This window comes from Vicugna pacos, chromosome 2 (genome assembly GCF_048564905.1).
Source record: "Vicugna pacos chromosome 2, VicPac4, whole genome shotgun sequence".
NCBI classification, from domain to species: Eukaryota; Metazoa; Chordata; class Mammalia; order Artiodactyla; family Camelidae; genus Vicugna; species Vicugna pacos.
In genome coordinates this window covers 54,809,745-54,824,458 of record NC_132988.1, presented here as the reverse complement: position 1 = coordinate 54,824,458, position 14,714 = coordinate 54,809,745, and the positions used below count along the sequence as shown (strand labels likewise).

The 14,714-nt window shown below is 37.3% G+C and overlaps 1 protein-coding gene across 5 annotated transcripts in view; it reads left to right on the top strand.

The window, feature by feature from the left end:
- Window positions 1-14,714, top strand: part of BMPR1B (bone morphogenetic protein receptor type 1B) — a 411,794-nt gene that overhangs the window by 358,127 nt on the left and 38,953 nt on the right. For 4 of the 5 annotated variants that reach the window (XM_072940342.1, XM_072940325.1, XM_072940335.1 and 1 more), the window contains one exon: window positions 5,570-5,729. In XM_072940342.1, coding sequence (XP_072796443.1) covers window positions 5,587-5,729 — 143 coding nt within the window. In that variant the 5' untranslated portion in view covers window positions 5,570-5,586. Of the gene's footprint in view, window positions 1-1,880; window positions 1,927-5,569; window positions 5,730-14,714 lie in introns of all 5 variants that reach the window. The other variant, XM_072940321.1, reaches the window with a different exon arrangement.

Below are 14,714 nucleotides of genomic sequence, written 5' to 3'. Positions count from 1 at the left end.
GGAATCTAAAAAAAACAAAAACAAAACACAAGCTTGTACATGCAGAGAACAGATTGTGGTTGGTCAGGAGGTAGGGTGGTGGGCAAAATGAATGAAGGGAATCAAAAGGTACAAACTTTTCATTATTACATAAGTAAGTTACGAGAATGTTATGTCCATTATGGTGAGTATAGTTAATAGTACTATATTGCATATTTGAAAGCTGCTGAGAGAAGTTCTTAAAAATGCTCACTCTCATGAAAAAAAATTATAACTGTGTATGGTAATGGATGTTAACTAGATTTGTGTTGATCATTTTGCAATATATACATTGTTGTATACCTGAAACTAATATAATGTATGTTAAGTATACCTCAATTTAAGAAAAGATCTTACCATCTTTAACAGCGTTCTTAGCTGTTAAGGTGAATTTAATCAGATTTATTCATTCTGCCGTTACTGCTTCTCTTCCCCCTTATCTTGTTTTTGTTAGCCTCCAAATTATCACTCAATTATTTTAATTTTATCTTGTGATTGGAAATATTGTGAACTGTGTGGTAACAATTTTCATTTCATAAGGAATGAAACACATAGATTAATTGACTCCTGAGTAGCAGTTACACACTTCTATATAAATTACTCCCTTGACTATTTTGGCAAAAGCAAGTGAGGAACTCTCCACTTGTCTCAGATTTGCATTTAATCATCCATCTATTTAATGCTACTTACAAGCAATTATTTATCATCTCACTACTTTTACTTATTCATGTCACATTGTATGAGGGAAATCTTATATGCTCATTCAGTATGTTGTCTCTTAACTCAGTTTATATATAGACAATGAAAATCTCAAAATGCTTCTTTTCTACCCTCATTTTGCTTATAATTTCTCCAGGTATTCTTTTCTGGATTTGAAATACTTTTCCCTCAGAATTTTGAAGACACCACTCTATTTTATCCTAGTTTATGCTTTTGCAGTAGGAGATTAAATGCCATAACTTATTTTTAATCTATATATATAAATAAATTTAGGGTCTCCCTTTGTCTTGAAGGTTTTAAAATTTTATAATAGCATACTTTAGTCTGGGTCTATTCATACACTCTGGATCCTTTCATATTAGAAAATCATGATTTTGGGTTATGGGAATCTTGCACTATTTATTTATTTGTTTGTTTGATAATTTCCTCCCTCTTTTGTCTCAGGTCTTCCTTTCTGGAGATATTATTCAGATGTTGAATTTCCTGGATTGATGCTCCAGTTTACTTAACTTTTATTTTTTTGTGTGCAATTTTTTTTAGTTTTTAATAGTTTTTATTATATATTTTTACTGAAGTATAGTCACTTTACAATGTTGTGTCAATTTCTGGTGTATGTCATACATGAACATACATATTCATTTTCATATTATTTTTCATCATAAGTTACTACAAGATATTGAATATAGTTCCCTGTGCTATACAGTATGAACTTGTTGTTTATCTATTTTATATGTATTGGTTAGTATCTGCAAATCTCAAACTCCCAATTTATCCCTTCCCACCTCCTTCCCCCCCTGGTAACCATAAGTTTGTTTTCTATGTCTGTGAGTCTGTTTCTGTTTTGTAAATAAGTTCATTTGTCTTTTTTTTTTTTTAAGATTCCATATATAAGTGATATCATATGATATTTTTCTTTCTCTTTCTGGCTTACTTCACTTAGAGTGACAATCTCCAGGCCCATCCGTTTTGCTGCAAATGGCATTATTTTATTCTTTTTTTATGGCTGAGTAGTATTCTAGTGTATAAATATACCACAACTTCTTTATCCAGTCATCTGTTGACAATTAGGTTGTTTCCATGTCTCAGCTATTGTAAATAGTGCTGCTATGAACACTGGGGTGCATGTATCTTTTTGAATTAAGGTTCCCTCTGGATATATGCCCAGGAGTGGGACTGCTGGATCATATGGTAAGTCTATTTTTAGTCTTTTAAGGAATTCCTGTACTGTTTTCCAGAAGAGCTGCACCAAACTACTACTTAACTTTTCCATATCTATGTTTTGATAGATACTACGTGAGGTTTCCTAATCTTCATTTCAGTTCACCTACTGACATTTTTAATGTAATCATATTTTCAGAGTTCCTTATTGTTACTCCCTTTTTGTAGCAACATGTTCTTTTATTATTGATGTAATGCACTTTTTATAAAGCTGAGAGGATTAATAAGGTTTTCTTTTTTAAGTTTTAGAATTTCCTTCCATGTAATGTTTCTTCTAAGTGGCTTTTCTCTATGTATTTGTTTTGTTTTCAGTCTTTGATGTTAGAGGCTTTCTTCGTGTATCTATTGACCCTAATTAGTGGCTTATATATAAGAGAATGCAATTCTCTAAAAGCTGGTTGGAAGCTATGTATGTATGGGTACCTCTTGTCACCAGTGGGCCTTGCTGTAGGATAATATTGCAGGGCTGTTTGGTCACTGAGAAACTTCCAGTATCCCCATCTTTAGGTATTTTGTTTGTTTTTGACTTGGTCAAATTCCTGAGTAAAGAAGGCATAAGGCAGGCTGCATTGAGTTCTGGAAGCCATGGGGATGGGAGGTAGAGTCAATATCCAGCGTAAATGCTCAGTGAATGTTTGTAGTAGGTGGTACCCCTGCCCCTCTCTCTGCTTGGTGTCCTGCAGTCCCTCACCTTGATTGTAAACAATGAAAATAAGGAAGGCATCTCAGTGACATTATGTTGGATTTACTCTTATAGTCTGCTGCAGGGGTGGGGAAGAAATGCTACCAGCCTGTATGGAATGGGAAGGATAGCTGAAACTTGAACTACTTCTGAAACAGGTTTTCAGCCTCCATCTCTTTTCAGTACTCCTGCACTCCCACTTCTAAAGGGAACTGGTGGTGTCACTGCAGTTTGGGGGGGTAAGTGGCAGGATTATTTTGCTTCTTGACTTCTCCCTACCTTTGGCTTAGGAATTGGCATTCTCAGCTTTATTAAATCAGTTACTGCTTCTGTTAGTAGGTTTTTATTACTAGTGTCTTTTTCTTTTATATTGTTCTTTTTTTAAAGCCCCTTTTCTTGTTCTTGTAGTGGAATTTTGTAATTAAAATACTCTATAATCTACCCTTTTCAATAAAAATTATATTTTAACAATCTTTCCTGTCAATAAATATCAACATTTTAGTAACTACATAGGAGTCTTTTTTTTAGAGATCTAACTTCTCCCCTACTGTTGTAAACATGGGTTGTTGTAAGCAGTATTACAAAGAATCTCCTTCTGGCTAAATTTTATATCAGTATTTTATTTAAATAAATTTAAAATGTGAGAAAATAATGAATCCTCTCTTAAAATGTTTCTTACAAAATGACATCTTATTTCCATTAGTGTGAGGGTGTTTCTTTTCTACTGCAGACCATTTGGTGTGAACAGTCTAACCTTTTCCCAGCAGATGGTAAACTCTGTGTATGTTTAGTTCATTCTTCTTACCCAGCTGGACCTGGAACAGGGTAGGTACCCAATATGTATTTGCTAAGTAGACATGTGAGTAATAAATGAATTTTCATTTTTTGTTTTAAAAACTTCAAGGAGCAGGGGCCTGGTATGGAAGGAAGCAGGATGTAATACATATTAAATATCTTACTTTCATCACTTTGAGTTACTCTGAGGTAACTCAGGTCATAAAGTTTGTAAGATTGAGAGCCAGATTTAAAAGAAGGAAGCCCCGTGTGGCAGGGTGATATATAGTCATACCAACAGCCACTGCACCTGGAGAACAGGCAGTGCTGAGGCATTTGTGCAGGCAAACTCCTAACAGATTTGGCCTTTGGGAATTTAACTTAAGGATGAGCACCCTATTTTGTAGAGATTATTATCTCCTGTTGGGATTAATTGTGTGGTTGGATTAAATAAATAATATTTGCTTAATATAGTAACAGGTTTCTCAGTGGAATCTGCACATGATCTGTCCCAGAATCACATGAGATCTTGCTGAATATGCACTTCCCTTGGCTCACCTGAGACCTATGGAATCAGAATCACTGTGGGTGGCCCGGGATTCTGAACATAACAAGCTCTTCATATGCACATTACAACCAGAATGTCTGCTGTAGACTTAAATACTGTTGGAGGAAGTTGTTGGAGAAAGTTAGGTGCACGTCTTATATAAATTTGGAGAATCTAATGAGACATTAGAATTAATAATTGGGAAATTCTGATAAATCGATCTAACATATTTTACTGCTTTTTCCTTCAATTATTACTCTAAGAATTCAGCTGATTGGCAACACACAGAAAGTCAGGAAAATTCATCACAGATCTTTTTCTTAACTCCTCATTCTCTGATATAACCAACAATTGGAGGCACTCATTTGTAGTTAAAAAAGTAACAAATGGTACACTGTACACATCTATTGTCTATATTGCAGTTCTGATCAAGAATTTGTTTTTTAATCTGACATCTTTTAGATGACATTTTTGTTGCAATTTTATTTAACTGTAGACAAACTGGATGTGTTGAGATTTTAAATCAAACATTGCTCAGGGTGACAGATTTATACAGTGACATAGCCTGTATGAAAGCTCTTAACAACGATGCCTGAAACCTAATAGGTGTCAGTCAACACATGCTTCTTTCTTGAGCATCATTACTTTCCAAAAGTGGTGGTAAAGAAGAAAATACGAAAATTATCTGAGTGATATGTCAACCTGTGTTAACGAAACATTGTCATAACTATTGAAAAGGTAAAAAAATTGGATTTTTCCGGGAATACTGTCTAACATTTATCAAGTATTCTTATGTAACATGCACACTCTGAGCCTTGACGTGAGGTAAGTGCTTATAATTATCTCCATTTTAATGATAAGAAAATGAAGCACAGTGAGATTATAAAGTTATTCAATGTCAACTAACTGGTAGATAGTAAACCTTGCTTTGAACCCAGAAAAATCTATTTCTAGACATCATGTCTACTAGCGTGTCTTCCATTGAAGATGTAGAACCATCGCTACCATGGTAGGTAGTCACTTGTGCTCGTAAAAACTGATGAGGACGATGTATCTTTTGAAATATATCTTGATAACTTAGTTTTCATCTTCTGACTCAATTTTGCAGATTAAGTATTTCTAAAGATTTCTTTTAAAAATACATGATATACCTAAAGTAAAGAGACCAGTAGAAAGTTTTAGGGCCCAAACAACCTGAGTTTAAATGCTTGCTTCATGGTTTATCAACTGTGTGCAGAGCACTTAAACTTTGAGTCTTAATTTTCTCATCTGAAAATGGGAATGATAATATTTACCCATAGTATTACCATACACAGTAGAGATAATCTGTATAATAGTGTCTCTTTGAATTCCTTGATCTCAATCAAATACTGTGTATGATAACTTAATATATAAACCATTATTCTGAAAACATTATGAAAATTTCTATATGAGGTATATATGTAGAAGGTATATTTTTTAACATATCGAAACATCAGAATACGTTTTCTGTTTCAATCTTTTAAGTATCATGAATGCTTAATGTTTTGTTTAATATAATACTTTGGACAGAAGACTGAATGGGCTATGCCACAGATTCTTAAATTAGACTTACTCTTTCTCCTTTTCAGCAAACTTCCTTGATAACATGCTTTTGCGAAGTTCAGGAAAATTAAATGTGGGCACCAAGAAGGAGGATGGTGAGAATACAGCCCCCACCCCTCGTCCAAAGATTTTGCGATGTAAGTGCCACCACCATTGTCCAGAAGACTCGGTCAACAATATTTGCAGGTTGGTCATATACATTTTTTAAATCTCGTTTTAACAGAAAGTCATCCTTTTTGACTACAGAATTGTAGGCTGGTGTTTCCAAGAACACAGTTGGGGGATTGTGCCTAACCCCATTAACTCAGAGCTGTGCCTGTATGTAGAAAAGGAAGGACTGAATAACATTTTGCCCTGAAATGATGTTCTGAGATTTTTCTTCCTCCAGACATCACTTGTGCATGTGAATATAGAGCACGGATCCAAGGAGCAAGAATCAATTACTTTTTTTTTCAAAAGATCTTGCCCCCTCCTGCCAAAATAAATGCAACAGCAGGTGGTGTCAAATGTGTGTGGGGTTTTTGTTTGTTTGTTTTAACCATTTATGCTGATGGTGTTAGTGCTTTGGAAAGAACACCGAAGCTGTTAGGAATATTCATAAACCGACTCTGGGAAGTGGTGTGGCCATAGAGCTCATGTGAGTCCCCCAGATGTTCAGAAAGACGTCAAAGTACTAGAGAATAAACCCCTTAGTAGATAATCATGTTTGTATAAATGCTTTCTAATGTTTGAAACTGGACTATTTGCCTCTTTCTTCCTTGTACATCTTTATGCAGCCACACCGATTTTGCTGGTCACTACCCCTGCATTTACTCCCCAGGGTGAGGACAGCGGTGGATAAAGAGGCATAGCCTCATGAGGCCAGAGTGTGCCCAGGGAGGAGTCGCTGGGTTACCCTGACATGTGTGGATCTCAGGAGTTAAAATGTCAGCAAAGCAGAGTCTCCCTGAAGGAGGGTAATACCCAAATAGATGGGCTGCTAGGTTTGAAGTCTAGGCAGAGTATCCCAGCAACCATTAGGAAGGAGCATGAAGCTGAGAGCCGAGTTGAAGATGTTTTTTTTTCCATTCTGAGACTTTTTTTTAAGCTTCATATTAAGGAGACTCTAATGTAAGCTTACCAGTGTATCCTGTAATATGTATTTCAAGAAATATGTATTAACTGAGCAATGCAAGGAGGAAATTGAGATATATTCATAAATATGTCTCATTTAATAAGCACAGCAACTCAGCATGGTAGGGAATGCTTATTTCTTACTCTTAAATGTAAGAAATTCAGGGCCCAGAGAGGTCTAGTAACTTGGCTTTTATACGACAGGACAGAGTTGCAATCTGTGAGTCTTATGCCAAGGTAAAATGATTCCAGAGCTCAGACAGTATTTCCTGGGGAACACTACCTCTTTGTGGTAAACAGAAAAAGTATCAGGAGAATTACAAAGCTTTCTGAAGAAGGGAAAATTAGCAGGAGGAGGCATATTTAAGGAGGTATTTTACTACTTTGACTGAGTCCGTAGTAATTAAGAATAAATCTTTGCGTGCCCTTCCCTTTGAGCAATAATTCTGGTAATTATATGTTCAGGTTTTCCAAAATTATCCCAATTTCAAATATTTTGTCCTATTTTCCCAAAGGCCATTGACATGTCCTAAGTTGATTTGGGAGAAGGTGTTCAGGCATGGTTAACCCAGTGCACATTGTCTGTGGTGAGAAGGGGAAGCTTGGCAGGTAGGCGGAGACATGGGAGGACTTGAGCTTGGAGATGGGAAATATTACTGTGGTCTGAAGGGCATGCTTAAGTAGGAGTGGCAGTGGAGATTGGCATGATTTGATTTGCCTTTTTGAAAAATGTTCTCTGCTACAGAGTATTGAATGTATTAGAGGGAAACAAAGTGAATTCAAGCACAAAAGCAGCCAGGTGATAGAAACTGAAAAGTTGATTCAGGAAGGACAGTGTATGTGAGAGAAAATGATCTTGGACTGTGGTGATGTTGGTGCAGGTGAGAGTTGAATGTTTTGGAGAAGTATTTTGAAGGAAAGTTTTATGTTGATGAAATGGCTATGGGAGGGGGCCAAGAGGGACTTCACCAGCTGGTGTGTGTGCATTTAGGTGCATCTCGTAGCCTCTTGATGAAAGACTACAGAGAAAAATAATCAAGTTTCAATCTGGACATGTTGAGTTTAAGGTTTCTGACACATCCAAATGGAGATCTCAAAGAGTAAGCAGTAGAATGGGTTTGGAGCTCAGATAAGAGGTTAGGAAGAATAAATATAGCATGAGTAGAAAATGAGTCAGTTTTTGATATGAAATAAGCAACCTCAAAATCACAGTGGCTTACAAATAAAAGCGTGTATTATTTCATTGCTGGGTTTACAGGTGGGCTGCAGCTGTGCTGGGCTTTGCTGGACTAGGTGGGCTTGGCTTTAGGCTACTGCTTGGGTTCAGACCTGCTCCTAATGTTTCTCATTCTTCTTGGACCTGCAGCTGCTCATATGAGTTTGAGGGAGCAACCTCTTGCAGCTTCTGCTTGTGTCCTGTCCTCTAACATTGTATTTACCAAAACTAGGGACATCCTCAAGCCCAAAGCCAGAGGTAAGCCATGTTTAGGATGTGGCATGAACACTCGAGAACAACAGTAGACCAATCCAATCTACCAGAGTAGGACTGGGCCTGGAGACATGTGATGTTTGAGTAAAGCGGGCTCTCCCCAGGAGACTGGGAATTAGCAGCAAAGCAGTGAAGGTGGTGTCATCAAAGCCAGGTTTCCAGAGGGAGGAAGTAAGGTCAGCCATATTAGATGTTATTAGGAGAAGGACTGAGACGCAACAGTGAGATTTATTGACCTTGATAACTGCAGTTTAGAAATAGTTAATGTGGAAGGAGATAGGGAAGCCAGATTGGAATGGTTTGTGAATTATGTGGTTTCCAGCCTTTGACTTCTGATAGCAAAGAAAAATGAAACAGAAATAGCAATCGGTAGCAATGGAGCTCCTCCAAAAAAAGTGAGTATACTGTGATAGTCAGCGTCCTCAGTTAACACCTAGAAGTCAACAGAAGACTAATACAGAGCTTTTATACTACCAGCACGTTTACTTCCACCTAGCTCTGATCATCACAGCATTCCTCTACAGAACATAGCATTATCTGTTTTCCAGGTGAGAAATCTGAGACCCTGAGAGGTTAAGTAATTTTCACTAGGTCACTCATTTTTCATGCGCAAATGACTGAAAAAAAAATTGTGGCCAAGTTTCCAAAGTCCTGAATTTTTGACCAGAAGCTAACTCTTGGCAATCAAAGGAGCAGAAATATTCACTCTTACGTAAAATGCACATCCATTTTGCTAAGGAGTTGTTGGCTCCAGTTGAATCTGAGAGTTGAGATCAATCATGTCTGAATCACAGGACCTACTTTTGTTCCTGTGCCCTAAGACCTAAAACAGATCAGGCCTTTCTGCCTTCATTCCTGTGAGCCCTTCGAGTCAGTCCTTCTCACGCTGTCTCTCGTCAAAGCCTTCCCCCTCAGTAAGCTGTGCTCCGGTACGCTCTAAAGTACAGTCAAAATGAGTTACTGGAAAAGTTAATTTAAAAATAATTGCAAATTGTCTGCTGTGTTTTTCTCTTGTCTATTAATTAGATTCAACAGAGCTAAATTTATTGCTGTACAAGTTTCAATTTCTATATTAATGTACTCACAGACCAGTAACAAGTGGTTTGCAAGGGAACAAGCACACTTTGAGAAATGTCACACTAAATCTTGCACTCACAGGTAAAACAATTCTAAGACAAGGTGTGCTTGCTTGAGACGTACATAACGGCTGGTCAAAGCTATCTGCCCTGAGGCCTTGTACCAGGCAGATCTTAGCCAAGCTGGGTGCTCCAGGATGGTCTCATGCTCATTACCACTTCCATGTGCCTGCAGAGAATAATCCAAAAAGTGGCCCAAATCAAAAGTGCATCATACTTAGAAGAGATTCTGAAATCCCACATGATAATTCAGTGCATGTGCAAAGTATAGAGGGTTTTTTTTTTTAACTCTTCATAAGTACCATCAATCACTTTACCAGCCAACGCCAAGGCCAAAGTCATTCTTGGCCTTGATTCCTATCAGGTATAGTGTGTCTGCTTCCAAAATTTATGCCATTTACGTTGCCTAATGGCATGCGAGTTAGAGGATGTAGTGCAAATATATCATGCTGAGTACAGTATTAGAACCATTTTTTAATACCCATAATTCAAAGCCTGGGTGAAACCAGTGTCCTGTCTCCCTCAATATAACATCTGTCTTCTGAATACCTTTCCAGGTATTACACTGCGTTGTTTATCCTTCTTACTCCATTTCCACATTCTATTCCTGGGACCTCAGACTGTCACTACATGCCTTGAACACAGCAAAGTCTCCTTAATTAACTCTTTTTATATGACTTTCACCATGCCAGTGTTCTGTCTGATTTTCCTGTCCCAGTAGGCATGATCTCGGCCCTGTTTATTTTTTTCTCTGTATAATCTGGTCCCGCTTCATGTGTCCTCCCTTGTTTTTCTTGACATGATCTGTGATAGTCATTTATGTCCCTCTCTTGCCACATCCCTCGAGTTCTTCTGCTCTCTCACACAAGTCTATCCAGTTCTAAAAAAATTATTTTTTTCACTCTTTTTCAAGGTAATTTAAAATATTTTCTCATTTATCTTACTGGATTCTGACCAAAAATTCTATCTGGGCAGTTTTCACAGTTTATAGGTATAATAAATCACATCGAATGTTTGCACAAAGGCTGTGCAAACGACACCAGGCTGCCTAAAGGAGGAATGAGATAAGTCTCCACTGTATCTGGAAGAGAGAGAGGGCCGAAGGGAAAGCTTAGGGGCTTAATAGAAAGTAAACAGTGTAGGGCTCATTACAGTCATACATAGAGAACCATTGAAGACTTTTGAGCAGGGTGGAAACTGTAAGGTTTATCAGGCAGTGCTGTACAGAGCCCTTATACAAAGTTTGTATTAACCCAGAGCTTCTAAACTCTTGCAGAATGTGGTGGTGTGAGTTTTCAGAGAGGTGCTCCTGACCCAGGTCTCAGAATGTTTAAAGTGTGCCTTGTTCTCATTCGTGTGTACATCTTCCATTCATCCAGTTCATTTTACTGAGCTTTATGACCTTTTTTTTCCCAGTAGAAGATGTTGAATTAAAACCATTTCACTTACGAGAATGGCAAGCCCTTCTTCAGAACTTATAATTTAGTTGCAAGAGGACATAGTTTCAAATTCACTCATGAAGTATCTTCTAAGGAATAACTCTACTTTCATGCCCCTCAGTCATAAATGAGACTTAAATGGGCCCATTTGTTGTTGGACTTAATAGAAAGTGAGGTGCAGGGCTCTTTACAATTACACATAGGCACCACTGAAGATACTTGAGCTGGAAGGAAGACGTCAGATTTCTTGGGCAGTGCTGTACGGAATGGGTCGGTCTAGAGAGGAGTGGGGGCGGCCTGCCAGAAGGACTTCAGGGCAGTCTCGGTGAGAGGAAGGGAGGGTCTGCACAGGGTGGTGGGGGTGAGAATATGCAGATGATTGTTTAATATAGAAATTGAGACAAATTCAAAAACTCTTGGACCTCAAAGGAGAAAAGGGAACAAAACGCTAAACCACTTGGCATGGCTTCCAGGGAAGAATGTATGATAGCTAGACTTCCCTGAGGAGGGAGTAACAAGGCCTGTGTCACACTGCAACTTTATCATTAGGGCCGTGACTCTCAGAGGAAAGGCCGGAGAGAGGGAGCAGTGACAGTCTTATCTGTCTGACCCTCTTCCTCTACCTCTTGGGAATCCACCCACCTAAGAAGATAAAGGAGAATGTATATAAACCTTAGGATTCTGTTACTCTAGGAATTAAATTTTTTTTTGAAAATTAAATAGAAATTTAATAGAACTTGGCTCAACATTCTTCTCTGCTTTTTTCCCATCAGTAGAAAGGACTTGGTTAGCTGATGCTTTCTGTCCCTACTGCGTGAAGTTGAATGACTTCGTCTTTCCTAGGATTGATGGCCTTTAGGGACTTTGAGCTCATCAAAAGCAAAGGCTGCATCGTCCTCACCCTTGCTTCTCAGCTCGTAACTCTATCTGAGGCATAATGTGCTTCATAAATGCAGAATTAACTACTGTTAGCAAAGCTCTAAGCAGCTTTCAGCTCTTTTAGTTAACTGACTAAGATCTACATGATTTAAATAGCAAGTCTAGAAGTTGTGTGTATCTTTGAGTTTCCCTGTGACAGAAAACATTGAAAACTTTGTTAACTCCCTTCAGTGGGAAATAGATATTTTAGAAGACAATGTTCTCAAGGACCTATTTACAACTGACCTAAAACAAGCAGCCTTTTCAAATAGATTCTGAGTGACACTTAAATTTGAAAGAAATTTAAGAATTCTAGAGTTTCTCACATACTGAAAAAAAAATGGAATACATAATTCAATTCATTTTGTTTGGAATAAATAAATGATCAGTATAGAGGGCTATTAATCCCTGTGAGCAGATGCACTTGAGCAAAGAATCCATTTATATAATCAGTTTTTGTCAAGAGCAGAATTTTAAACTATTTAATAATTAAATAATAATTTTTGAGTTACTTAATAACTGTAAAGTTATTTTAATAATGCTTTAAAATTTCCTATCACCTGGGTTGAACAGAGCAGATACACTTTTTATTTTAAAAGTATTAATACTTTAAAAATCATTTTATAGTTAAATTAATCTTTATAAAGATCTAAACCATTAAAAGAAAACTTCTACAATAGTCCCTTCTCAACTACGGTAGTTACCCTGGGATTTACAATAAAGAAACGTGAGATCTTAGTGGAAGAACAGAGGTAAAAGGACCGAGACTTGGATAAACCTTATACACACTGTACTCACTAAAATAAAGCAATAAATAAAGCCCCTTCAGTAAAGATGCTGTCAGAGCAATTTTAGACATACTATGAAATTGGTTTCTAACCATTCCATAAGAACTGGTGAGTGAGTTAAGGTCCAGAAGGCCATTTTTAAATCCATTTGACCCAGATGAAGCAAAGCTTTCGATTTCTGGATACACACCCATCTGAAGAGTATCATTTGGTCCCTCTAAACATTACAGTAGGTAAATCTCTTTCTGAAAATCTTTTGAAGTAGTTTGTCCCCTGATCATCTTGGTATGCAACTGTTCTGTCTTGTCAATTTTTTTTTTTAACCTATAAGACAGGGCAGCATTTTTGGAATGTTACGTCAATTGTCTTCTTCTTTTAATTGAAGTATAGTTGATTAACAATGTTACGTTAGTTTTAGGTGTATGGCATAATGGTCCAGTATTTTTTAGATCATACTCCATTTAAAGTAATTATAAAATAAATAATGGCTGCATCCCCCTGAGCTGTGCTATGTATCCTTAGTAGCTTATTTTATATGGTAGTTTGTACCTCTTGGTCCCCCATCCCTGTCTTGCCTCTCCCCCCTTGTCAGTTGTCTTCTTTTAAAATTCATAATCATTATTGTAATCAAATTCATCCTACATTCATGTATACGTCTCAATGCTTTCAATTTTGTTGACAATTATTTCACTTTTTGTTTCCTTTACGATTCTTCATCTCTTCTTGTTATCACTGCCAACACTCTGGGAATGAGGGGGTAATAATCTATATAAAACATTGAAAACCTAAGTTTAAATAGGGTAACCAGCTGCAGAATGCTCAAATGAGAGTTAAATGCCTGTTGTGACATTCAGCAGTCGCCTTCGGTGGTGGGTGACATTGATCAGCTTTGACTCCAGAGAGCACTTGTGTTTACGTTTGTGCTTGCTTGAGAGTTGAAAGTTCTAAGTGATTCTTAAACGTCTATAATTGTACTGCTGATTTCCAGTTAATGTCCCTTACTAGCTAGCAATTTCAATAAGAAGCTTGTAAATTATTTTTGCTTTGTTGTAGATAATATGTACTTGAAACAGTTCTCTCACCTCCTTGCTTGTCCTCCAGCTATTTGAGTTCCCATCTGAATTGATGCCTTAGGGACACCAACTCTTTTCTCCAGGGTCTCTCTCCCTCTCTATCCCCTCTTTTTCATAATTCTTTTTGTATTGAAGTAACATTGGTTTATAACATTATGTAAGTTTCATGTGTACAACGTTTTATTTCTATTTCTGTATACACTACAGCGTGCTCTCCACCAAAATTTTTATTTCCATCTCTTTATATTTTTAGCTTCCCCCTCTTCTCAGACAAGGGAGTGTGTTTTGAAAACTTGAATTTACTCTCCATGATGTGAAGTTTCTTTACATGTCCTGGGGCATTGTAACAGTTAACACGCCAACAGTTTTACCAGCTTTTTCTCTTCTCTTTTTTGATTCTTGTAAGTTACCTAAAAATACATCTTTGTATACTCATATTTTGAGTAGGGAGACCTCATGATTAAGGAAAAATTAGTCTTTTTAGATTTAACACATTGTATCTAACTTTTCTTGCTGTTCTGTGATTTTCTAATGTCAGAAACTTAAAATGACTTCATTTCTAATGCCTGAATTTTACTTTTGTTGAGAAATATGTTACACGTGTAGTCTAACTGTGTAGGAAAGCAATAAAAAAAATCACTTGAGTATAGTTTGCTTATATTGTTTAAAGTAAATTTCTAAGGACAGCTCTTTTATTGTTTTCAGTGTTTACATGCCTTAGATTTTTCATAGCAATTTCAGTAAATTGGCTAAAAAAGCCCCAGAGATTTCAGAGCCAGGGCTGTTCAGCTGCGTTTTTCTTCTACAACCATATTCATGCATTTGACCTTCATCTAACAAAGAGATTCATCATTGCCCCTCCCTAGCCACTGATTAGTATGTTTGATCTTGACTGTGCTGGTTCTTGTAAACCGAGGTGTTTTGGATCACTTGAGGCTTATAAAGCCAGTAAACAATTCTGAAGGTGTTGATGATAACTGAAGGGCTAATGTATGGCAGAACGCTGCTGCCGCTTATACAGAACACACACGCACATCATGGCTAGTGCTGTGCTCGGAGCTCTCTTCCTCGGACCTCTCAGGACTAGGTTGTTACATCTGTCTTCGACGCTGAGTATGCATCTGTATGAGAAAACGATGGAGATCTAGTTTAACAGTTTATTTCTTAGCACATGGCAGTAGTGGTTTGTGACTCATATTGGGAGTTGGCTGGCAT